At 40.0% G+C, this 26,764-nt stretch overlaps 2 protein-coding genes across 3 annotated transcripts; one reads left to right on the top strand and one right to left on the bottom strand.

Moving 5' to 3' along the window:
* Positions 1-5,279: 5,279 nt before the first annotated feature.
* LOC135473365 (amiloride-sensitive sodium channel subunit beta-like) lies at positions 5,280-18,091 on the bottom strand. The gene is made up of 11 exons (XM_064753215.1): positions 17,838-18,091; positions 12,026-12,298; positions 11,391-11,625; positions 9,888-9,997; positions 9,186-9,349; positions 8,056-8,200; positions 7,583-7,661; positions 7,326-7,383; positions 6,570-6,637; positions 5,922-6,000; positions 5,280-5,552 (listed from the first exon to the last, which is right to left on the bottom strand). Exons 1-11 carry the CDS (start codon positions 18,079-18,081, stop codon positions 5,364-5,366), a joined length of 1,644 nt encoding a protein of 547 aa, XP_064609285.1. The 5' UTR covers positions 18,082-18,091; the 3' UTR covers positions 5,280-5,363.
* A 2,036-nt stretch (positions 18,092-20,127) lies between these two features.
* On the top strand, positions 20,128-25,921 carry LOC135473979 (uncharacterized). 2 transcript variants are annotated; one of them, XM_064753953.1, is made up of 6 exons: positions 20,128-20,456; positions 21,516-21,749; positions 22,144-22,370; positions 23,236-23,393; positions 23,931-24,044; positions 25,657-25,921. In XM_064753953.1, the coding sequence occupies exons 1-6, from the start codon at positions 20,135-20,137 to the stop codon at positions 25,883-25,885; spliced, it is 1,284 nt and encodes a 427-aa protein (XP_064610023.1). In that variant the 5' UTR covers positions 20,128-20,134; the 3' UTR covers positions 25,886-25,921. The 2 variants fall into 2 exon arrangements, with proteins under 2 accessions (XP_064610023.1, XP_064610021.1); XM_064753951.1 differs by having other exon boundaries at positions 25,654-25,921.
* The last annotated feature ends 843 nt before the right edge of the window (positions 25,922-26,764 follow it).

Here is a 26,764-nt window from a genome sequence, read left to right as displayed (position 1 = left end):
CCAAAAAAGACATGAGGCACAATTAAAACCGATTTACACGGGAGCATTATGGCTTTTCAGAAATCACTCATCCCTCTGATATAAATACGCCCTGACTGCATGTGGGTAGGGTTTAACCGACACTCAGCTCTCATATATTCCACCTGATTTTATTAACTACTGAAATAAAGCGCCATTAATAGGGCAACATAAGCACTAAGCAAAACTGTTGAAATGTTTTAATATTGCTCCCTCAGTCCATCAGCGCACTAATAGACTTTGGTATTTAACTTCCATTCATGCAAACTGACATAGCCATCAACATTGCGAGCTATCCATAGCCGTGTTTGTTGTTATATGCAACTGGATAGAGTGGATCGCATTTGCGAATGAATGACTTTATTGGATGTGGGTTTGCTTGTGTGTATCTTTGGTCAATAACAAATAATCCGTGACGATCATCTAGTCTTTCCAATTATCTTCGGCGTGCCATCAGCCAGCACCACGGTGCCGTGTAAGTACACGTAGAGTCCAGGATTGTAGCAAAACAAAGTCACATCGGAAATGGAAATTAAAGCAGATGTCGTATAGCGAATAAAAGATATTGGTTTATTATACTTAGGCAGGCATTTGCGTTAAAATACAGGTTACCAAAACAAATGAGGTCAAAATAAATATAAAGAGATATATTGTTAAATATGTACTTGGCAGTTTTCCCCCCATTCCTCTTCATTGATAGCAACCTTTAACCGATCAGGAGAAAACAGGTCACTTGGGTAATATGGCATTAACCGTGTAGTGCTTTGTTCGTCGTGCCATTCGCTTCACATGTTTGGTACAGATGAACCAGTACGGCGAGGCAAATAAAATCAGCTCTCCGAGTCTCCTAAACTAAACATCGAAGCAAAGTCTTATGGAAAGAGATTAGTGTACTAAGTTGTTTCTTTTCAATCAAAATGATTCATGGATATAAAATTTGGTAAACAAGCATTTATATTACAAAGGTCTCTCAGGCAACCTACGAATGGCTGTGGGTTCCCTCCGGATCCTTCCTGGTTTTCCTCCCACCATACTGTTGGCCGATTTAATACCAAACTAGCGGGAAAGCAACGACACTTAATTCATTAGTATTTAATACCATTTTCGCCTGTATGGAAATGTCTAAGGTGTGATAGCTTGTATCCATTTGGTTTCGATTGGCCCTGTCATTGGCACACAATACAAAAGGAGGTGTTGCCTGGTACAACAAGCTGTAAAGTCAATGAGGGGGCGAATTATTTTTTAATCTTGTGTTTTGGCGCCAGTGTGAAGCAGGACCTTGAGCCATTGTTACGTCAAGAATGGATTGTAACGTAACGTCTACACCGTTACAGTGTATCAGTTTCTATGGTAACGTCTTATTGTCTTTAATGTGACGTCATCCTGATGGGCTGTGAAACGCACATTTGACGTGATTAAAATGGTGCCAAGGTGCTGCTGCCGGGCATTTGGCAGGTTCCTCGTTGTGTTCATAACAAAAACAGACAGGGACATACACCTAACAAACATAAGTCACATAGTATATAGTTAATCTCTTTGCGATGTTCTAAACTTTGTTTTAGTTTGAAATCCCCATATTAGTTATACATGCATCTATATTTATCCTGCATCAGAAAAAAATACTCCGCTTTTCATTGGACAACACCGGTCACGTAAGGTGCAGATATATTCTCGAATCCTGCAGGTGATGTCAAATGTGTCGACTGAGTAGGTTATCCCTTTGTTGAATTGTGAAAACAATGGTTAATTTGATGAAGCGATTCACCTCTAGGCCATAGATTGCCATCCGTGCTCTGCACTGAATTGATGGGTCTTTGCAGGACGCATAAGGATTATTGACACCATATATTTGCGTATCCTGTGTCTGAGTAACCATGTAACTAACCGCACCTCAATCCATAATAAATCAAACCATCAACAAATTAATGACCATATATCATGTTTCATTGTTTTCATTGTTTTGTTGGACTTGAAACAGTCGGAAAGTTTTAATTTTTATAACTGCATACTATGTAATATTTAACGTAGATGGTTAATGGATGTAGAAAACCATCCTGTCAGAATGTTTACCGATGTGTTTACTAAACTGTGAGTATGCAGTCAGCATTACAAGCAGATACATTGCGGAGCTCGGGCGTTTTTACAACCAAATCTCATATCAGTATGATTCTCCAAATATTTTCCATTTTAACACGGTTTGCACAGTGTATTGCACATACCTGTATAAAGCGACTTTCACCTTGTTTTCCTTTTTAACCGGGACTGCCAACGTATTTTCCTTCTTGACTTGAATTTTTGTAATGTTTTAAGTTTTAACCATGTTTGCGGAATGATTCCATTTTAACCCACTCTTTACATCGATTCCTACCTTAATTACAAAACGCGATTCTTACAATGTATTAACAATGGGCGCAGTGTCTTTTTTCAATCTGGTTTGCACAATGCTTTTCATCACAATACAGTTGTCGTAACGATTTCCATTTAAATATGATTTTCATAATCTTTTACATGTTAACACGACGGTGGTAATGCTTTGCAGGTGACAACGCTTCTGGTTAACCTGGGGGGTGCGTCCGCTTTCCTGTGTGGGATATCCTGCGTAACACTACTGGAGCTAATTTGGGTGGTTTGTGTGGGATGTGTAACCTGCTGTCGAAGACAAAACCAGACGTCAGTTATTCGCATTTCTCTTGTTCCCTTTTAGTAAATATTTAATGATCAACGTCCATTTGCCTATTACATGTTCCAACGATACGTAACAGTTGGAGGAACATAGCTATTGTCGAAATGACATTCCTTGATCATTTCTATAATAACACGGGTTTCTATACCCACATTACATACCCAAGCATACTTCGTTGACGATCATAATCTTTCATTAATTAACCTAGGCAAAAGTGGGAGTGTTTATTTATTTATTTAAGTGTCTTGTAACGCTATAGGCCTACTCAAAAATAATATCATGGCCGTGGTCCCCATGATAAGCATGCCTGGGATAAACCTTTCTTTAGCAATTATTATTTGACTGTTTGCATATTAAAACAGGTAATGAAATTTGTTTTTTGTTTGTTCCAGGCGAAAGATGCAGAAATACGTTCAGCATTTCGGTCATGATACCCCCTCATATGTTTATCCCGCTGATACGTCCAACTCTCGGAAAAGGCCGTCCGTTTCCCATGTGGTGTACCGGAAAGACAGTAAATCAGTGAGAAGCGGGAACCCCAAGAAACGTCTGGGAGGCAACAGACGACCTTTGACCCGTACAGGATCTGGCGCGCGGAACTGGGGAAATCTGGGGCCAATTCTTCCGCTTCGTACCAGTACGTTTCGGTATCGGAGAAATAACAACAGTTCAGGAGAATCCGGAGTTGCCAGCGGAAGGAGACTTGTGAGCAAGCGCAACTCTTCGGAGGAATCACGTGGTGCTACTGAGCAGGATCCAGAAGGCTGTGAAGCGCCGACTAGGAACGTTGCTACGCGGCATGAGTTAATTGTACCGCGACTAAACTTAGAGGATTTGATAAGTCATCCTGAAACGGAAGAGTTTCCCAGTACGGCACAAGGGTATATCTGGGACATATGGAGAAGAGAAAACACAAAGAACTGTAACCATTTTCCAATGTTACAAGTTCGCAATCCAGACAGGATGGAAAATGTGTTCAGGGAAATTGAACGACGTCGGTCTAATGCAGGAGACATGCGTCGTCCGGTCCACAGATCGACTGGGGGCGAGATCCATGGACGTGAAGGACTGGGGAGGTAATGAAAATAAAACAAAAAAATCGCACTACGAAAATTTAGCACATGGTTTCTCGGCGATAGTTTCAGGTTTGTTTCAATTTTAGAATTTGCATAGGAGAATTGGCATCAGCCATAACAAACATGTATACTGTTCTGTTTGATTTGTCTAACTACAACACTATTGTGTTTTCCCAAGTTCATCGACAAAACCTGAAAGTATGGGCAGCACTGAGCATTCTTCTCTGACACCATAGAACATTCACGTCCCTTACCACTTTATCTTGCAAGCTCCCTGTATATTAATTACGCCATCAAAAGTCCTTTTGTTTATATTTATGCCATAAATGAAGTATATATTCTTAGCTTATACATACACCCTGCCGCTTGGCCCGTTTGTCTTTTATCATAGTACACAATACAGTGATTAAACAAGGCGGGTATGAAGTGTTGATTTCATGTATTAACAGTGTATTGGTTTCGAAGATTGGGTAGTTGACATTTACTGTTGTGATTAGCACTGATTTACGACGATATTATTAAGACATATTATAGATTATCAAGGATACAAGAAAGGGTACTCTATACTACTTAGGCTAAAGCACATGTAATAGAAATTTTATTGAACCTTTGAAAGGAATATCACAATGTACATCTATACTGGCCAAGTCTGCGTGTTCGCTGATAATAATAGGTCTCTGATTGGTAAACAAAAGTTAGATAAAACATTGACAATGCGTAACTAATTGATAAGATTAAAATCCAAAGAACTCTCGCACGCACGCAGTATACGCACGCAGCAAGATACCTCCAACGCAACAGGTACTCTACTGTTTGCTAATTTGATAGCTCAAGCAAGTACCCAACAATGTGAGAATGAAAAACTCGTTGCAGTTAAGATACAACTGTTGGTACACATAAGCAAATAATTACCATCAAAGTCTCCCGTTATAATTATATACTTACACATAGTTATATACAAAATAAATGTTGCGCCAGGGCACAAATACATAGAATATATAGTTACGCGCTAAGTAAGCACAGTCTGTCGTTTCGCCTTTATTACCGGATTTCATTTAAATAATTTAGGATTTTGATCGAACCGAACCGGCATTGTGATATTCAAAGATGGACCAGGAGTATAGCTATTTACAGAAGGCCTGTATTTGCAGTGTACATGTACTCTATATAGACATGCCTACTGTGTTGATATCCCATGGAGATGTACCGTGCCTCCTGCTTTGGTGACCAATAGGGATACACCGTGCCTGCTGTTTGGGGGTTTAGTGAGATATTACGTACCTACTGCTTTGGTGCCCCTATAGAGACACTGTGTCTACTGCTATGGTGGCCTTCAGGGATACATATATATATATATATATATATATATATATATATATATATATATATATATATATATATATATATATATATATATATCTAGGGTTATATATATATATATATATATATATATATATATATATATATATATATATATATATATATATATATTTGGTGGTGGTCCATAGGAATACCAGTAAGGGTATACCCTGTCTACTACCTTTACTGTGTTGACTTCGTTGGTGATCCATAGAGATGTACCGTGCTTACTGCTTTGGCGGCCTGTATGGATAAACTGGCGTTGCGCCGGGCCTGTGCTGAGAAGAGCTGGTGACCTTGAAAATGCAGAAGTGAATAACAGACACGAAAAAGTCGATAATTTCTCCAAGAGCCAGGATAGATATACCCAACCACAGGCCCAGCTGTCCACCCAGATCACTTATGACGTTCTCAAACTGAAGAAAAGAAAAATATAATAATGATAGTACAGTACGCATTAAACATATTACCCTAGAAAACGTGGATACGGAGGTTAGCGTGAGCTAATATTATTTGAAGGACAACCTCATTTTCTACCCTTAGGCCCCTTTGTTTTCCATGTACAGCTGGACGATTTTCTGGATGATTTATACAAACATTTCATTCATTCACATGTTAAGGAAGTGGCACAATAAATGCGTTACAGGTACTTATTAACATATAAAAACAGAGTACAACAGCAGTTCTGCTCAGCTGGACTCCTTTAGTTGTAGTAAAGTAGGATATATCTGAGTATAGTTTTCACAACGCCTTGCGGGACTGAAACACAGACCCATAAAACAAACCTCGTACGAAGGTTTCTGTTCAATGACTTGATAGTTAAGTTCCTGGTAGAATATCTCCACTTTGGCTACATCATAAGAGCTGAAAAACAAGGTAAGGTTGTAAGACAACTGAGTTCAGGGTAAAAGGTCTGTGAACTGAATGCAATAGAGGTTTTACAAAGCATATACACTGGAACTCCCTTATAATAACGTCTTTATCACAGTCACTTTAACTGTAGCCTGGTCACAGCAGATATAACAGAATAAGCCATCCATCCACACAGGGAATACAAATCTACCAGCGCCATTCCCGTGTGCCTATAATCTAACTAGGGAGAATGAAAATCTAATATTTCGACGCCTTAAGGTTGTATTCATGACCCGACTTGGTTTAGAACCCAGGTCTCCGGCTTACTCTCTTACCTTGCGGTGACAACAGGGTTATTATCATCACACCTACATACAAAGAATTCGTGGGAATTTCTGGCAGCAACCTACGGATGGTCGTGGGTTTTTCCCGGGATCTGCCCGGTTTCCTCCCAGCATAATGCTGGCCACCGAAGTGAAATATTCTTGAGTACTGCGTAAAACACCAATCTAATAAATAAATAAATAAATAAAAATACACAGAAGATTGCCATACGTACAGCGAGTGGATTAATTACTTACTACCCTCCCTGTCTGGCGGACCTCATGAGCTTGGTGCTGGATTTCGTCATTTTGCTGTACAGATCTGCCTGTACAAACGATTGAATAACAGGGACTTAAAAGCATTTAACACATCAGTTAGTAATATGTGGATGGATTAAGTACAAACTGTTCTGGTTGATCTCTAACAGTGACCTTGTATTTCTATGGATTCCATTACCTTTCTATCCGTGACGCTGGTTACGTTTGTTCTAAACAGATCGACCATTCCCAAGTCAGTTGTACAGCTGTGATCGCATTCTTCTAAACCGTGGCTGGTGTGGGTAATTCAAATCTATTTCTCCACTTTAAACCCTAAAAAATCCTTTTCCTTTCTAGTGAGTTATTGTATCGGAGTTTATTTTGGAGTTACATTTAGCAAGGAAAAAAAACGAAACACCCAGCACTCAGAAGAGATGAGACGGAACCCCTAGCCTTCCACAGCCGACATACTGTGTGTGTCTAAAGGCGGATACATTGCTGGCGTTACTCCTGAACAAGAACTACCAGCTGTCTCAATCTTCCCATACACAAAGCGCCCATTTTGTCCGTGCACACTTTTCGTCAACCATGTCAACACACGCCCATGCAGGAACGCTCTGCATCTATCATCCTGATGTGCGATGGAAGGTGCTTGTAATTTTATACAGACAAGCGAGTTTGTCCGAAAAAATAGGAGTACCCTTCAGCATGCTCACTTAAAACAAGCTGGCAATTATTAAAACCTTGATTACATACCTGATACTTTCTGCCCGGCCATACGGCGTTCGATATTGTAAGGGTAAATGCCTCGTCACTGAAATACAAACAAAAAAAATTTACAAAGATAGCTTAAACAAACGGACTGGTGAACAGTAACTGGACAATCGCTTCTGCGAAAAGCCCATCGATTTCTGTAGCGATGTAAGCAAACGATGCTAACAAATACCTAAGTATCTCCGGCAATTATTTCGGCATGAAGATTAGACTTTAACTTTAAACTTTAGAGAACCTACCTGCAAGGCAGGGGGCATGCGTCGTCGCATCCCAGCTTATTGGCAGTGTGTAAACGTCTCACAGCTTGGGTACAGTTGTCTGCCGGAAAACAAGAAACCCTACAGTACAGTGAACCAATGTTTATACATGTACAGAAGATTCTGCGTCAGTGTCGTTATATCATGTGTCACGAGATTTACCGCCGGCTTTTCAGAAATGAAATAAACTGCCGCATTTTAAATGGAACTGGAGCGCATGTGCGCATAACACCCGCATTATTACTTCAGAAAGCAAGACCTTATCATTGAAGCAAACAGAAATGTATCTTATGGTTAACAGCAAGGTCTGACAGCAACCTGCGGATGGTCGTGAGTCCCACCACCCGCCCCCTCACCATAACTAATAACTAAGTAAATAACAAGATACGTACTATGCGTGGGTCCACACAATGACACATTGGAAGGAAGTGGATAGGCTGCCAGACCGCATTTACACTGGGAGATAAGCGCCGTCTGATAGCAGGACTTCATGCACGCTTGTTTGGAATACACAGTGTTAACCTTCTCATACAGAGAGTTCAGGCCGGTGAATTCCGTTGTGCAGTTGCCATGAGGGTAACCTAATCGGATGATGGACGTCTGAAACAGACGATGATGATGGTGAATCTGATACGAGTAGTCACTTAAAAAAAACAATTGGTACAAATCAAATTTTTTAGACGTTGCCAGAAAGGAAGGTGAGTAAAACTGAGTAACAAAGAGAATACTTGCGATGATTTCTACAGGTACATTATGACGTAATACGTGACGTATACACTCGATCCCCAAAACTCGTGTCTGTGGATTTATCAATTGGTTCTATTAGGGACACGTTAGGTCTCGGGGAAATGTTGTTGTCGATTAAAACGTAATTAAATGGAATCCATTAGTTTGGTACATATAAATTCTGTTAAGGCCCAGATGCGTAAACAACGCGTGTGTGAATAACATTAATGGAAGAACGGCTTAATTCAATAACCATTGATCGTGGAAAAGCATGGAATAATATTCCTAACCATGTTATAGGAGTTGTATAAACGCGACATTGTGGATCAAAACACCTTCATTATGCTTGATGACCACTAGATATCATAGCATATTTATCTCCTACTAAGTGTAAATACTTAAATCAGACTCCCAATGTGTCGTAGCATGATTCATTACTTTCAATAGTAACACGCCTACCATTTTATTGACAACTGAAACGACCGAATGTGCTTCTTAGTAAAATAGAGAAAACGCTTCTCAAACAATACATGGCACAACAAATGCAACACGAAACAGTCATGTTTTTTCGTCAAATCCAACACTAAACCAAACAATCTAAGCTGTAAAAAAAATTATTTAAAACAAGTTACTCTTTTGTTTAGGGGAAGAAAATTGGAAGTCTCCAGCAAGAAAGTTTCACGTGTTTTGCAATAATTTGCATAACTACAGTATACAGGCAATATCTGACATAAGATTAGGCAATAAACAGGGGATATAACAAAGCAGTTGATTTGCCTCTGATATGAACTTTTTTCTCTTGTCTACGAATACTCTTTATTAGTAACATGTTTTATCCATGTGCTTCTATCATATTCACCTTGCGCATACCCACAGATGTCATGTATCCTGGTGACACGGTAAACCCTTCATCCTCAGGGAAAGGCACCTTGCCCCTGGTGTGCACGACCACCCTTGCACCTGCCTCCTGAGATACCGAGGGGACATACTCATCCTGTTCGATGAATAACTCCAGCTCAAGACCTGCGCACGAAAATTAATTATTCATGTATGTATATTTCACTATTGCTGGGCTTAGCGACAATATCCTGTCTTCGACGCTCCTTTGACCGTGAATGGCCATTTTATCGCTTTGATATGCACACGTGCAATAGGTGGTCAGTATGATTACAAATTACAGTATTAGTTCAGCTGTTTTTCACGGACACTCCGATTTTATCCATTCATAAAACTCTTACTAAGGAAATCTGTGTCACGCACCTGGTAATATACATATATTCTTATATATGTCGTTAGATGTCCCTTTGAAGATGTTAATTTTCAATCTCTCGATTGTTTTTTTTTTTTACGACCTACAACGAATGGGAAAGCAATTTACAATGTTTAATTTCAGTGAGACCTAGTACGCATGCCGCCGCAAGATTGAAGCATAGGTTATCGAGAGGAAATTTTCACCCAGCTCTCGTCTTCTGTCAGATCTCGTCAATTTTTGCCCCCCACCCCCCAAAAAAAATGGCCAATCTCCAAAATCTGATGACACCTGATAGATGTTTTTACCTACCATACAGCGGGCCCGGGTTGCTGGTTTTCAGTTTGGGATGAGAGCTGTTGACGTCAGCATTGAATGTAAAACAGTTCCCGTACTTATAGTTCACAAATGATGTAAAATTACTGAAAAGATAATACGCAGCAATATATTAGTCGCTTTCATATGCCATTCTATAACATAAGGCCCCAGTGGCCTAGTGGATAGCGTACTAGTTCACAACAACGATTTTGGGAGACTGTCACCAATGCGATCACTGTCTCGTGCTGGCCTCCTCGCCGGTGGTACATGTATATCTACATATACTTGGGAAAGTCAGTCAGCAACTTACGAATAATCGGGATCGAGTACGGTATCAAACTCCAATCAATCAAATAAATAAATGAAACATGATAATAAATATAACATGACAAGCTAAACATAATGGTATTAATTATCTATCAGTAAAAATGTGCCTTATGTGTTTGGCCAATTTTGATTTCCAGAACATAATCCTATGACCACACATATACCATCATCATGAATATAACTAAGACGTGCAGCATAGAGAGAAAAAGCAGAGCAGCGACGACAATGTGAGATTTGGGTAACGGTCACATGTAATCGAAGAAATACAGTTTGCTTGTCAGTTTAGCTCAGTTAGGGTTTTATTTTGACTGTTCATGTAAATGCCTAAGAACCATGGCCTAAAAGAACTAGGTAAAATGCAGGAATTTCAACTACATTTTCTTGGACGTCACTGGACTAGAATTGCTGTGTTGTCATTACATTGAAAACTCAACGATTAAGACGATCAAAAGTAAGACAATGCCTTGCTATCCTGAGGTAAAGGAATAATGTCGTTTTTTGTGTAATTATCAATACAGGGATTTCCGACATTGAAACAAGTATATCGTGGAAATGACTCGAGTGACTCCTTATTGAGACTTTGCGATTTGTCTTGATAGCCCAGCTGGTAGACCCCTTAGACACTCAGAAGATGCGATCTCATTCTACCAAATATTTTCACAGGTCTCGATACAGTTGTTCCAGTTTTGGAAATCAAATCTGTTCTTCTCTCTGATACTGTTAAATTTATTTACTTATTTGCTTCATTGGAGTTTTACACCGTACTCAAGAATATTTCACTTAGTTCACGGCCATCGTTATAGTGGGGAAAACCCAGGCAGAACCCGCACGAAACGTACGGCCATCCACAGGCAGCAGGGAGAGCCTCCAACGAAGCCGGCATGACTTGGGCTTGGTCTCAAAGTGATTGCATTGCTGAGAGGCTCCTGAGTCATTGTGGCGAGTTAGCACCTTAACCGCTGAGCCATTAGGACCCTGGCTGATGCTGACGAAGGATTTAACCCTTCCCCCATCGATCTAAGTCATAATATGTGGCCCATTCAGGGCACGAAAGTCTGGAAGTGAAAGGAAAGGCACATGTAACTGTGGGCTTTCAATGCAAATGGTTGCAGAATGTAATTGTGCTGACTGGCTGCGGTTACATGACCAATTTACTTGCTCATCATTTACCTCGGTGAACAGGGGTAGCCCTGCCATTTACATCCCATGATGAAGTCTTTTTTCTGGTGTCCCAACTCCGACACTTTCTGTGCATCCATGGTAGCTATGATATCCGACACGGTGGACATGGCCTGGTGTTGAGAGGACACTTTATTGTAGAAGGAATCAGCGGTGTCTTCTCCCAAATACTCCCATTGGTTGTAGGAGGAGTTGGAAATAATGCTCGTGAAATTAGCTGTTTCTTCTGCAAAACACGTCAACAAAATACAATGTTTTATCTATAAAGGGAAAGTGTCCTCATTAGCAATATTTAACACCCTTCTGTGAACTGATAATAGCTATTGTAACGGCAGCACAGTGAATTTTCATATTTTACATTTACACACGCCTTTACATAAAATAGAGTTTAATTAAATGTTTGTGTCTTTTAAAAAATGATTGCTACACTCTTGTTCAGGCTAATCAGCCTTTTGGAAGTGTGTTGGACAGGTTTATCAGTCCATCAAGCGAGTTTGATGATGTCAGATTTTATTATTTGTCTATTGTGATGTCATTTCTATGCTGGAAAATGTTGGTTGAATTACATGAAATCAGAAGTCTCTCTTAAAATAAACAACTTTAGGAGTCGGAAAGACAATACTTACGTCCTGTGTTATTCGCTGCTCTTCGCCGGCGATGGAGCTTTGGGGGTTTGGAGCTTGATGAACTGCTGGTGCCAGGTGTACTCAGACCAGAAGTTGGTTGAGGGGCCCCTCCTGGTTGCCCTTCTCCAGGCGAGTTCATCTGTGGGGGATCGGTCTTCTCACCTTCCCCGTCCCCAGGCTCACCTGGCCACTCTGGTCCGTCTGGATTTCCTGTCGGCCACGTGGCTTGCGTTCCATAAGAGTAAGGTGTTGAGTAAGGTGTTCCATAGTAGTCTGTGGCAGAAACATATTGTCGACTCTGTTAGTACTAATAAACCTAGTGTGTTAATGACATTTGATTATACCCCTTAATTCACTCATTTTTTTAAACAAGGGGTCTCAGTGATCGAGGTGGTTAGCGTGCCGGCGTGACGCAATGACTCGCCTCTCACTGTGGTCAAGGTGACTTCAAGTTCAGCTCATGTTGGCTTCCTCTCTGGCCGTACGTGGAAAAATCTTTCATCAGCCTGAGGATGGTCGTGAGTTTTCTGCGGGCATTTCCCGGTTTCATCCCACCATAATACTGTCCATCGTCCAACGAAGTGTTGATGCAGAAGTTTTGGCGCTCTGTTTGAGGTTGTGTCTGGAACAGGAGCAGCTTTCTAGCGCTCATACATGTACACACGGGATAGAACGCGTGACTTCCACTCGGCTCGAGCTACTCCGCCAAAATTTAGCAATAGCTGTTACGCTATGCGATTTGGACGCTGATTAAAAGACCTCTTGTTTTCTGCGTGAATTTCCATCTTAATAAAACTACGCGATTACGCGAACCAAAATGATTTGCACATATTTGGTGTCTAGGTAGGGAGTAGTAAGAAAAGGATATTATCCTGTGCATTTAGCGGCGTACAGTAGAATGAAGGCTATCAACGAATATTTCAGCTTGGCCTATTTCATAGGCTGGATCTGTTACATAAGAACTTCAATCGCCTACAGGAGACGATCTAGCACTGAAGAAAAAAGACAGTGGGACGATTTTCCATCGAGTTGCAAATGGTCTTTATGGGCCTAGGGCATTCTGACATCATTGACCTGTAAGTGTTGACTGTTTCTCCGCACATGAATCTCTCCTAACTTGTAACTTTGTATACTTTTGTGATTATGTGGTCTTATACATTAGTCTCCATGATAGTGACAATCTGCTTGACCTACGATGGCTTTGTGATAGCGGTCTTGGGCTAACGCTTAATTGTCATCATGTATAATCCAATTAAGCCTAAAGAAAAAATCCAGCTGTTTTCTTCCTCTTAAACATCACCACTCATGAACTCTTAGAGTCTACTTGTACCACTTTGTCGCTTTAAACGATACAGGGCTGCAAAAGGTTACAAGGCCTGTTTTTAGACTCTTATTGACGGCATTTACTAGAGGTTGAAAAGGAACGCGATGGTGTGTTGTAGATTACAATAACCTAGTGGAACACACAGAGAACTGACCCTGATGTACACCCTGGATGGTGTGTAGGTAATTAATAAATGCATTGTTATTGGTCACGCGTTGTTCCTGTGCTCACATTTACCCAGATGGTCGCGTGATTAATCCCGGTCCATCGGTGCCTACCCCGCAGTAACCTTTTCAAACAACTAGTGTAACGAATCACTATATTTGTTTCGAGTGCACAGGCTTTCTCTTGATCTTAACGGTTAAATATCAATAGCTGTAAAGAATGAATGATTATGGCTTAACGCCACATCGGCAATATTTCAGCCATATCGTGGCGAAGCTGTAAAGAAAGCTTTAGAAGTAGCAAAATATGTCTGAATAATATGCCTCTATATTATTGAATGTTAAATGACAACATAGCATTTCGAGTATTTTTAGACCAATGACGTCTAATAAATTGCAATTAATACCACTTCATTTGTTTGTCCAAATTCGGCTTTAGCTACAGTGACACGGGACGTGTAGTTTGCTACATTTATGACTTTATATTAACAATTAGAATAAAACACAAATTGAAGTAAATTGTCAAGAGACCATATTTCAGACGGTACTTGGGAATCTCCGCGCTGTAAGTCTGATATTATAATGTGGCTAATGTACCCTGATTTGCTCAGGATTTGACCACATTTTACCCAACATTCCTTGAAGCAGAAAAATCATAACCGTCACAATCGTCGATCACAGGATCTTTTATCTCCCTCTTAGAAATCCCGCAATTCTAGATCTTCCAATCACATATCCTGCATCCATACACCCCATAAGCATATCTCTCAATCCTAGATATCCCAATCATAGATCTCCTAATCCTAGTTCTGACAATGCTTGATCTGAAAATCATAGATTTCGCAATCGTATATCTCACATCCCTAAATCTCAAATCATAGATCTCAATATCTTAGATCTCATAATCACAGACATTTGAACGTCACGTCCATCGCTGTGCTAGATATATAGGAATACATTGTTCATGCTTACCAGAAATTCAATATGTCAATCCAGGGAATTGAATATAAGAAAGGTAAGAAACACTGAATGTCTGCACCTGATTTCTGACAACACAGTTTCAAATTTCAATTTTTAGTACCAAAAACTAAGAACTGTGAGAAGGTCTTAAATTTAGATTTAGATTAGAACCAGCTATGTGCAATGATTTTTCGGGTATATCACGGTGAATTAAGGCGCTATAATCATAACAATGGTAGCAGATCAAGTGAAAAAAACTTACAAGTTACGAGAAAATTTGTTTTACGAAGTTTTATGAGATTGTTCCCTGACTAACTCATTCCTCTTGTTAGACATATTACTGTGTTACTCCTTTGTCCCACTTGTTAAAGGCTGATCGACGTCGCGGAATAAATGTGGAATTGAATATTTATACAACTAAATGTGATATCAGTGGGCGCCCACTCTCTTTACCTGTCCTTAGTTAAACTTTAGGACGACTAACTGCCATCAAATAGAGCTAAATATCGCATATTCAGTATTATGAAGAACCAAAAATGATTATTCTTGTCTTGTGTACATTTTAAGCCGTTTAATCTGTTCGTCTGTGCACTTCAATTTAGTTCTTCTTTTTTGTACATTTTTGGGAGCTCAGCTCGACCTTGCTTTACTCTACATGAGGTTATTTATTAACAATTTTAATTAACTATTCATCACTGATATTGAATTCTTTAGAGGGGACCATGTTAGTCATTGGCCAGCTCTCACGCCCCAAAAGTACGATAAATGGAGTCCTAAGTGGACGATATCACCTTACCCACACGGCACTTGATAACACATCACGCACCTGACAACACACACAACACATGATAATACACCACGCACCTGACAACAGACACAGCACATGGTAATACACCACGCACCTGACAACACACACAACGCATGGCAATACACCACGCACCTGAACACACACATATACAGCACTTGGTAATACAACACTCACCTGGCAACACACACAGCACATGGTAAAACACCACGAACCTAGCAACACACACGCAACACTTGGTAATACGCCACGCACTTGGCAACACACACAGCACATGGTAATACACCACGAACCTGGCAACACACACGCAACACTTGGTAATACGCCACGCACCTGGCAACACACACAGCACATGGTAATACAGTACAAACCTGGCAATGCACACAGCACATGGTAATACAGTACAAACCTGGCAATACACACAGCACATGGTAATACACCACACATCTGGCAAAACGCACAGCACATGATAATGCACCACATACCTGGCAACACACACAGCACATGGTAATAGCCCACACATCTGACAACACACACTTGGTAATACACCACGCACCCGATAACACACACAGCACATGGTAATACACCATGTACCTAAAACACACATGCAATATATGGCAATACACCACGCACCTGGCAACACACGTAGTACAAGGTGATACACCACGCTCCTGATAAAGCACACACCTGATACAATTTGACGGCCTCGGCTTGTTTCGAAGGCGGGAATCACAGGCGTATTCAATCCAGACAAGCAGAAATTGCATGACGAAAAACCCGGATGCACCGCTACGACCCACACAGTGCTATTTCCTCACTAATCAGAAGACAGTAGCCTTTATCACTGAATAGTATACCCAGTTCTGATTTGTATTCACTCCATCTCGTCTGTCCAATGACTCCATAATTGGTTCATTCAAAGTATGATGTAAGATACACATATTGCAATGTTGAAATACATTTTGTACTTTGTGGTACTCTTGCAGTGTATTAGGTAAGCCTGTGATATCTATGTATACTGACAGTTTTCCCTTTAATGTATTAAAAGAAACTTTTTGCGAGCATTATTAAATTGTTAGGAGCAGATTGTTCTTTCCCCCATGCCAAACATACGTTTTTCTTCTGTTAAAATAACTTTTTAATTGGAAACGTTGTGCATCTATATTTTCAAAAACTCCGTTCTATGGGACATTGAGGAAAAAGATATTGAGCTGTTTCTTTGTGGGTTTTACACATTTCACATCTTTGTCACTCATATTATGGAAATATAATGTTGTTGGTAAAAATCACTCAGTTTTGTATGTTGTGTACGATGGAAAATAGAATATACTTATCCATTTTATTTGTCACAGTTTAAAAGTACGTTTTATTTATCATTAATACGCTGTTTTTCATACACGGGAGTGTGCAAATCGTAAGTCATCGTTTCACTTAGCTTTTGTTTTATTAGAACTTGATACATTGCCCATTTTTTAGATCTTGGGTTCATCAAGTTATGTTGGTCTAAATAGTTGCCTTTAATCCTAAACATTTCTTTAATTATTGAAATGGCAAGACTTGAACACCCCTGTCTAGTAAATCTCTGATATATCATAATTTATTTACAAAATAAATTTTTAATAAAAAAAATTACAGAACAGGTAATCCATTGCTTGGTACATGTACTCGGTATAACTACTTTCCATGTTTAATTGGTGAGAGTTGCTGTTAATAGCACTTAATATTTTCAAGTTCCGTTTAGTGCATGTACAAGATTTTTTCGGACTGAGGCGAGTTTCGGTTTGGGTTTGGGTACTTGAATCGCCATTCCCTGGAGAATGAAACCATGAACTTATAAAAAATCTCTCACATTGTCAAAGCTAAAGAGAAGTGCTGAGAGTTCAGTCAGTTACTTTTCTGTTACGTTCTCCTAGATGTGTGTTTGTAGAGAATAGATTGTGGACTCATATGTTAACAACTGTCGGTATTCTGATCTGTTGAGCGTCTGGGATACTTTAGGCGAAGATTAGCTGTTCGCCCAGATACTATCACATTCGCAAGAACACCTCCCTGTTCGGGTTTAGCTGTCGCACAGGCGAATTGCAAGCTGATTTAAGCTTTAATAACATTTTCGACATTAGAGCTAGACAATGTTCCAGTTAGTCACTTTTAATTACTTTCCATTTGAAGAAGCTTTACATCACAATGAATCACGAAGTGACTGACAACGGGACATGGAAACAATTCACGTTACTTCATTTCTGAGATAATTCAAAAGCATGTTCTTGCAAACTGAGCCGAACATTGCTAAATAACAGCCATGTATCTGAACGTGACCTTACGTGTGCGGCAACTGTAAGTACTTACAATTGTATCACCCAGTTCGTAGTTTCCGTGTGTGAGCCACAACAAAACCATAACGATAATCAGTCAAGAAACCCAATTTACAGAAGGCGTCGGGCGCTGCGCAATTGCATGTATCATAGCACGATATAGTATGAATCGTATTTTGTTTAAACTTGCAGACAAAAGAGTTATACTGTGACGGGTAGGCTTTGAGGTACAATGAGTTCTACTGACCTGACGTCGGGCCCATTTCCTCAGAAGATTCACGGCTATTGTCACCGGGCACGAAATGTCTGTGTGCAGACTGGTATAGAATATCATCGGTACCGTCATCCTTGAGGTTATGAAAACGCTCCCCGTACTCGGTGCGTCCAAGTTTATCGTACCGAAGAGGGTTCAAGTTGCAGACAGTTACGCTCGGAAATTCCAGTTCTGGAGCAAACTTTAGAACCATGTCGACTTCACTGGGATATTTCATATAGCTGATGATCAAGGTGGAGCATTGATATGACATGTACGCAGTTAAGCCCAGGCATGTGCAGATCCAAATGATCTTTTTTCCTACTGACCCAGCTTTGTATATATGGGAAACCGGCGTGAAACTGGTCTCGCTGCAGAAGTCTTGGAAGCGGCCCTTCAGAGAGTTTCGGCTTTTCTCATATTCCTTCAGATCGCCTTCGGAAACAAATGTTAGGCTGGTAGGCGTACGGGTCAAACTTTGCTTCCGTGTCTTATCCATAACCTCGAAAAACAATGTACACTTTCAAAAAAAAAACAAAAGCATATATATATATATATATATATATATATATCAACTAGATAGCAAATATGTTTTACACAGTAACAGCTTGTATTGGGTATCTTCTTGCTCAATGGATCCAAGGCAGACTGATGCGCACTACCGACATGATGCTTGCACCTTTAACAGCAATGCAGAGTGTATTGTCGCTTAGCGCATCTCCAACACCTGCTTTGTCACTCGGCTGGCAGCTCAGCCATGGCCGACATTGTCATGGCTGTAACTTTGGCTCGCCGTCCGAGCCCCATTTTCAAATGTTCTCCCACCCGTATCTAATTTTCCGAATCGATCCTGACAGCAAATGAATCGATCGCATGACGCGAAGTGACAAAGACAAACGCTTGACATATGGTGAGTGGTATTTAATAATATTTGTACAAGGCATTACATAGCAAATGAATTTGGAATACAGAGACAGCGTTGCTACGGCTACCATGTAAACAATGACTGATTATGAAAGGCGTTCCAGAGCAGACAGATTGATGCCAAACTACTCTGATTTCCGGTATCATTTGATTGAAACAGGAGCAAGGGATTCCCTTTGTAGGAGGCAGAGATGAAACCAACTCCTCACACCTTTAACATCCATGACACATTTTGTCAACTTATTAATGGGAATCTTGGTGAAGAAAAATATACCACTAGTTCTAACTTTCCAAAACAACCGTTGGTGTTTAAGATTCCTGTCTTAACACACCAGAGGAGCCATCGACAAGAAAACTAGGTTCCTTCGCTTAGAGCCCCTTCAGAGTCATTGAGGCAATAAGCTGTATATAGTGCTTGTCGTTGCAGCAATATGCTATCTATAGTGCTTGTCATTGTAGTAATATGCTGTCTATAGTGCTTGTCATTGCAGCAATATGTTATCTATACTGCTTGTCATTGTAGCAATGTGCTGTCTATAGTGCTTGTCATTGCAGCAATATGTTATCTATACTGCTTGTCATTGTAGCAATGTGCTGTCCATAGTGCTTGTCATTGTAGCAATATGCTGTCTATAGTGATTGTCATTGTAGCGATGTGCTCTCTATAGTGCTTGTCATTGTAGCAATATGCTGTCTACGGTGCTTGTCATTGTAGCAATGTGTTATCTATAGTGTTTTTCATTGTAGCAATATGCTGTCTATAATGCTTGTTAGTGTAACAATATGCTGTCTACAGTGCTTGTCATTGTAACAATATGCTGTCTATGGTGCATGTTTCACTGTATAGGTAGCCTTACTCTAAAAACACTGGGATTCCCACATTGAGCACTATACCGGTGAGACTGTGCAAACTTATAAAATAGTAAAGTGACACAGTTTTGCTACAAACCGATGGTACTGTAAGGTTTCCTCTTTGCGTAAACCGGTCACTGTGGCATGAATAAGACTTCATGATTGTGTTGTTTAGAACCAATAAAATATGTGATTGATAAATAGTCAGAGATAGGAAAACAATTGTGAACTTGTAGGACGCACTTTCTCCTGTGCAGGTGTCAGGGGTTTGGTGTGAGAGGATATGGTAACATGCTTAGGTGTCGAGCTTTCTTAAGGGGAAGGAGAAATTTGTGACCGTGGGAATTTTGTCCGGTGATAAATGATAATAAAAGATAACTGACACGCGCTACACCTGGCTACAGGTCGGAATATGGAATCCACGAATGTTATCAGTGGCCACGTGATCCGCTGGGCTTGACTTAACGAATCTTTTTGTACAAACCATGACCAAGTAAGATCATCGAAAGTCAACCATGGCTAGTACTCTTCCTCTGTGTGCTTGTCTGGTTCTCGTCTTTTTCTTTGACAAATCAATCTCACAGACGCCTAGACTCCTTGGGAAAATTTCGGCAAAACATCCTGGATTTTTATCATTATTTGAAAATGATCCAAGAAATCCTCAACCGGCGTCTCGATACACGCTGCTCGCGGCGAGTTTCAACGGCATACCTTTCTCCAAGGACTACGTCTACGGTGTGCCGAAAGTTGGGACGATTCTGAACAATCTGGCTGGTGCATCTGCTAAAATCCTGACTGAAAGTGTCACGTGGCCCAACGACATTTCTGGTGTACCGGGTGAGTTTTCTACTTCAACGTCATACCGAAGTTACGTCACAGTAACATGTATACTGTTACAACTAGTGGTGCCCTATCCATTTCATATGTTCTATTACTATTGGTGCCATAAAATTCTTAACGCGTTATTGTCAGTCAGCTGGTGGAGGTTATTTTTTGCCTTTTTTGTCTGTCTGTGTGTCTATTTGACACCGACTTCATGGAAAATATTGACGGATTGTTGGACGGATTTGGAGGAAATTTTTTGCACAGCGTGGCATTGAACAACGAACCAACACACATTACAGTTTGGTAGTGATTCGGACCGGGATCCTGAGCTAGGCAACTTTAAGCAATTCGCAATTTGCAATTCGCGATGTAGTGGTGGTGGTTTGTGGGGGGGGGGGGGGATGTGTGTGGGTTTGGATTTAGGGAATTAGTGGGTTTGTACATTTAGCTGTGGTGGAGACGTGCAATCTCTTTACTTGTGTAACCGGCCCGGATAGCACAGTTGGTAGAGCGTCCGCTTCGGGACCGGTAGATCCATCATCAATCCTTGATCGAGTCACACCTAAGACTTTAAAACAGGAAGTTGTAACTTCACCGCTTGGCGTTCAGCGTGAAGGGGATAGTGCAACGACTGGTTGACCCGTATCAGTATAATGGCTCGAGCGGGGCGGCTTACTTGCCTTCGGTAAGTCGTCTCAGTGAAGCAGCACTAAATAAAAGAGCGGTGGAAATCCGTCCTGCTACAAGGAGGCACGTTACACGTACATGCACCCTAAAGATTCCTTCGTCGTCATATGACTGAAAAATTGTTGAGTACGACGTTAAACCCCAAGCACTCACTCACTCACTCTTTACTTGTGTATATGACTCATTATTTAAGCGACATCAGCAAATCAGCAAAGATCGAAATTTAGCATATGTTTACGAAATCAAAATACAATGTGAAAGATAATTATAAATGCTATGTTTTCTGCCCAAACAACGTAACAGATATATTTACGTATTTTAAAAAGTTGCATCTCAAATCTGACTCGAATCTGATACATTACATGCTTCACTTTTGTCTGACAGAATATGTCTTCGGACCTAACATGGTTGCCATACCGGACGGCTTCCTGGTTCCCTTTAAAAAGAAAGGTTCCATCAGCATCCTGAATATCACGTCTGACCCAGCTCAAGGCCCCTATAAAATATCTGATGACGATGGAAAAACAGAGTGGTTCTACCATAAAGTGATCTGGAAAGATATGGACAAAGATGGCCTCTTCGATGCCGTTACGTGCAGGGCCACTGGGAAGGAACTTGGTATGTTTCATTACATATTTTTATTGCGTACTAAAACTGCATGAGTAAGTAAGGGAGAATATGATTGTAGGAAAACAGGCCGCATGTGCGTGTATACCCATCTGCCGCACTAGTAACTGGCTATACATTAATTCTGGGGCCGATCCTTGTAACAAATATGAGAGGCATTTAAATAAATTTTGCCACGTATACGCTTGTGCTGTTAGTATTACTCGCTGTAAGGGAATGTATATCAGCACATTTATGATATGTGTCACATCACTCTTATAGGTCAGCTGAAAAGAGATAGCTATCAAAAACTAGGCTGTCCGGAACTCTTAAAAAGAAGGATACTCTTTAAGCCTTTTTTATCTGGCAGAAAGAGCCATTGATGACAAACGTATTTTACTTCCAGGCGGATTTGACGGCCAGTTAGTATGGTTTAAAAATCCCGGAGCGCCGTTTTTCCAGACCACGTGGGTCCCTCATGTGATTGCTAGTGGCCCGGATGTGTACCTGACTCCAGCCGCACTTCCGATCCCCGATGGAGAACTGGATACAATTCTGATACCAGGTTATTTCTTTCGGCGCCTTTCCGTGTACTGGATAGAGCCAAATGGCACCTGGACAAACCCAGATGTGGTAAATGACAGCATTAAATGTGTCCAATAAAACAAGGAGCATTATTCAAGCACAAGAGGAGATTTGATCAATTCATGTTCGTGGCACCTTTGTGACAGAAGCTACATTAGACCGTTTGCCCAATAATATCAACACTTAATTTTCTCTTACCGGTATCGTTTCCAAGTGTGCACATCAAGGGTGAAAAATGTCAAAGAGTTATGGTTTACGACTATACGTCCACATGTTACAGTCAGATACTGATGTGAAGGTTTCCCACTCGTCAACCGATTAGCCATCACATACATACATATTTACGTAGGTGAACTCTTCTCGAGTAAATAAATTACAAAATTGAAAAACATAAATATGTACGGAAATAAAGGATAAATAAATCGACGAATAAATAAATTAATTAATAAGTAAAAAAATAGAAGTAACATTATTGCACCCACATTGCGTCACATTTGTTATGGGGGAAAAGTAATTGCAAAGCAAAATTTGCATTAAACTCTTTCAACATTCAGCGTCATTAGCAATATTTACAGCCCTCGAAATATGAAAGATTCGGGAGTCACGCAAGAAGGAGGGTCAACTTAATTAATACATAATAACAAAGAGGTTTTTGCCACATGTTAAATATTTTGCCACAGGTGCATGAGAACAGTAAGTGACAAGGTCTTATCAAGATGAAAACAAACGCATGTTATTATTTGCTTCCAGCTGAATGTTCAAATATAACAATCGTATATAGCCATTCAAATTAAGTTTTTTCTGCACCCAAATCTCATTGTGCATGGCTAGAGTAAGTGTTGATACCATTTATCTAACATAAGATACAAAAACTGACAATGTTTTCCATGCCATTTATTTAATATTTTTAAAGGTAAAATCTCGAGTGATAGATGACAACTTTGAGATCGGTCCATTTTTTGACGTTCAAGTGGCTGACGTTAATGGCGATGGGAAGTACGACTTACTGGCAACAAGTAGCAATGATCGCAATGGCTCTCTCATAGTGTACGAGTTGCCCGACGACTTCAGGTTAGTTTCTTGGTATCCATGCTTTTACAACTGAACGAATCGTCTGAAAATAACGACTGGTTGTTTTTTTTTTTCGTAGTTCGGTGAATTCTTGCTCAAAACTAACAGGGAACTAATATATATACAATTTTATGTTTATAAAGTATGTAAATATCACATAAGATGTCTCGGTAAAGATTAACAGGGATTATGGGCGTTGTTATAGACATAAATATACGTGTGCAAACGATTAGGTCTAATGTCTGTAAATACCAAATATTTTAGGTGTAATGTCTATAAATACCAAGGATCTTTAGGAGTAATGTCTATAAATACCAAACGCTTTACTCGGTACTTAGAAAAAAAGACCTCGTAATGAATTGCGTAGTAGAGTTACGAAGGAAATGGCAACACACACAATACACAACTTCCCCAGTGTATACCATTAGCACTTCACCCAGGGGGCCATGCATGTATTTCAAAAGAGCACCTGTAAATAAATAAATAAATAAACATATTAACGGTGTTTTGAGCATATTGTTGTTTTTATACCGACAGAACTGGGCAATTTAAAAAGCACGTCATCGCCAGTGGGTTTAAACCTAAAGGTTTTGGTAGAGGAAAGTCTTCACCAGGCTCGGCGTACGTCTTCCCCTCTGCAACAAACAACACGTAAGACATACCAGGTTATTTGGGTTAATTGCTGAATTTTTAATTTGTGGCTTAATTTATATGGAACTGGCAACAAAAGTACATTGTTCATACAATCATTATTGTCCCTGACAATATTTTCACTTAAATTTACCGGCCCGGATAGCACAGTTGGTAGAGCGTCCACTTCGGGACCGGTGGATCCAGGATCAATCCTTGATCGAGTCACACCTAAGACTTTAAAACAGGAAGTTGTAACTTCATCGCTTGGCGTTCAGCATGAAGGGGATAGTGCAACGACTGGTTGACCCGTATCAGTATAATGGCTCGGGCGGGGCGGCTTACTTGCCTTCGGTAAGTCGTCTCAGTGAAGCAGCACTAAATAAAAGAGCGGTGGAAATCCGTTCTGCTACAAGGAGGCACATTACACGTACATGCGCCCTAAAGATTCCTTCGTCGTCATATGACTGAAAAATTATTGAGTACGACGGTAAACCCCAAGCACTCACTCACTCACTTAATTTTAATAGATCTTGAAAAAAAATGAACTTAAATAAAAATTATTTGAATTCTTCGTTTGTTACTTTGTACTTTGTTTTGTAGGAATAGTATTGTATTCAAACAAGCAGTAATATCTGTGTTTGAGGACAGTTTCTTTAAAGCTTATTAAATTTGTTAAAAATTTAATTATTTATTTATTATTTTATTTATGAAAAAGAAAATAATTATTCATATTACATATTTATATTTATTAAAAATAAACTTAAGCAATTGTTATTTAAATTCTCTCATAGCTTTTGTTGATAATGTTGTAACCTCGGACCCCACAGTTGTTCTTTTTTACACTAAATCACTTATTTTATATTAGGATAGATCGTTTGCACGGATTAGCCCATATTATGTAGCATAGTTCAAAAGAATGTTGTCTTAAACAACTGTAACTTTGAAGTTCAGCACTGCAATAATACAAGTATGGTTGTTACAGTCCAAAGTTAGATATCTTGTATTTGTATGCAATTAATTTGTATACAACTACATATAAAAGTAAATGAATGTATTTTAGACATATAAAAACCTTTTCAGTCTTTCAGAGAACAAAGTTCCGTTGTGTGGAAAAGTCTAGACTGGTAGTAAATACATTCAAGGTTATTAAAAACTTCTGTATGGTCTATTCGGAATTGTGTTGGACAAGAGAAAGATGTATTACAACATGTTTGTTGATGTTGGTAGTGCCCGGACTGGAAAATGTATTCTTTATTTTTGAAAGACTAATCATTGCAGACGCAGAATCCACACACCAAATTTTGACTAAAGTCAATATTAGGAACATGATTTTGGAGAATAAGTCAAAATGTTATAAACCTCCTCAACGTTTGTTATAGAACGAATGTGTCATAGTTTCAAATTTTAATACCAAAAAAAACTGAGCTTTGTGGCGACGTTTTAAGTTTTGACTGAAGTCAAAAACGTCTCTACAAATTTTATTTGATTTAAGTCACGACTGTAGAAGAAGAGCTATAACAAAGAGAAATGAGAATCGTCCCACAGTTTATCAAGCGCTCTTATGCGATATTTATACCGTTTACATCCGTTATCTAACGGTAATATACGCCCTTGTACTTCCTGTTAGCAGCCGGCCCTCCATTTTTCTGTCTGGGGACGACAATGGCAAGGCCTACATACTGACTCCGACATCAAGCGAGCCGAACAGCTGGGATTACCAGATGACCACGTTTTTGGAGGTCAGTTCCGGTCCCGTGGGAAGCATCGTGTCTGCTGATGTGGATGGGGACAACTACAAAGAGGTGTTCGTGTCGGCTTATGAGAAGGGCGAAATCAACGTGTTCACTTTGAAGCCATGATAAGTGTTCTCCTGTGTACAGATAATAAGATTTAGACACAAGGTGTGATTAAAGCAGCCTAGGAAGATAATGTTTGTCATCTCTTAGGGATGTGTACCTTTCTTTGTTTTTAACCGACCGATTGAGCAACAAATGTAACTTTGTGTTCAACTGCACCATGGAATTCTTGTATTGGTGTTTTACGCCGTACTCAAGAATATTTCACTTATACGATGGCGGCAATGCAGTAATTGGGTGGGAGGAAACAAGTGGGTGGGGAGGGGGTGGGGGCATTCCGCAGGTTGCTTGCAGACCAGGAAATCAGCGTGAGCAGCCTTTAGTCTGACCGCCATCGTACTGAAAACTTCTTCAGTACTTGTATGACACGAATCCCTTATTAAATAAAGAAAAAAATAATTTGCCTGCGTTCGTTTTAATATGGTTCGAACACTCAGAGAATTTACTTCCTGAGTCCTTGATGAAAGAACACAGAAATGTGTGTTGAAATGCCCGGTTATTCAGAGTTTAAAAAACAATATTTAAACAACACCCAGACAATCAGATAAAACTCCTTCCGTCATACATCGTTGGTGACGGCTTAGTTGGGCATCCATGTGCAGAAGCTCCATGCCCAAACTCGCTGGGTCAGCTCCATCGGTTACACTGATTTTGACAAGACATCTTCACAGTAGGGATTCATATACATTCATGTAAAGAGCTGTTATATTTCCAAAAGTACTTTATGAGTCTCTGATTGTTAGGTCCAATCCGCAATACACTAGTCACGTGGTTGACACAAAATAGTCTGTCGTCTTTCCTAAACATCTTGAAAGAACGCGTTTCAGCAATAGGGGAGATAACCTCGTCTTTTGTCTCCAGGCCAAGAAATTCAGACTGTTT

The sequence above is a fragment of the Liolophura sinensis genome, chromosome 8 (assembly GCF_032854445.1).
Source record: "Liolophura sinensis isolate JHLJ2023 chromosome 8, CUHK_Ljap_v2, whole genome shotgun sequence".
In the NCBI taxonomy this organism is placed as follows: Eukaryota; Metazoa; Mollusca; class Polyplacophora; order Chitonida; family Chitonidae; genus Liolophura; species Liolophura sinensis.
This window is presented reverse-complemented; position numbering and strand designations above follow the sequence as displayed.

Excerpts from the sequence above, each read along its gene's own strand:
- LOC135473365 (XM_064753215.1), bottom strand. The coding sequence starts at position 18,081 with ATGAAATATCCCAGTGAAGTCGACATGGTTCTAAAGTTTGCTCCAGAA. Across the intron at positions 9,998-11,390 it reads GGCTACCCCTGTTCACCGAG|TAATTTTACATCATTTGTGA; the intron begins GTAAATGATGAG and ends TTATCTTTTCAG. Across the intron at positions 9,350-9,887 it reads CAACCCGGGCCCGCTGTATG|GTCTTGAGCTGGAGTTATTC; the intron begins GTAGGTAAAAAC and ends TTTCGTGCGCAG.
- LOC135473979 (XM_064753951.1), top strand. The coding sequence starts at position 20,135 with ATGGCTAGTACTCTTCCTCTGTGTGCTTGTCTGGTTCTCGTCTTTTTC. Across the intron at positions 20,457-21,515 it reads CGACATTTCTGGTGTACCGG|AATATGTCTTCGGACCTAAC; the intron begins GTGAGTTTTCTA and ends TTTGTCTGACAG. Across the intron at positions 24,045-25,653 it reads CCCTCTGCAACAAACAACAC|CAGCCGGCCCTCCATTTTTC; the intron begins GTAAGACATACC and ends ACTTCCTGTTAG.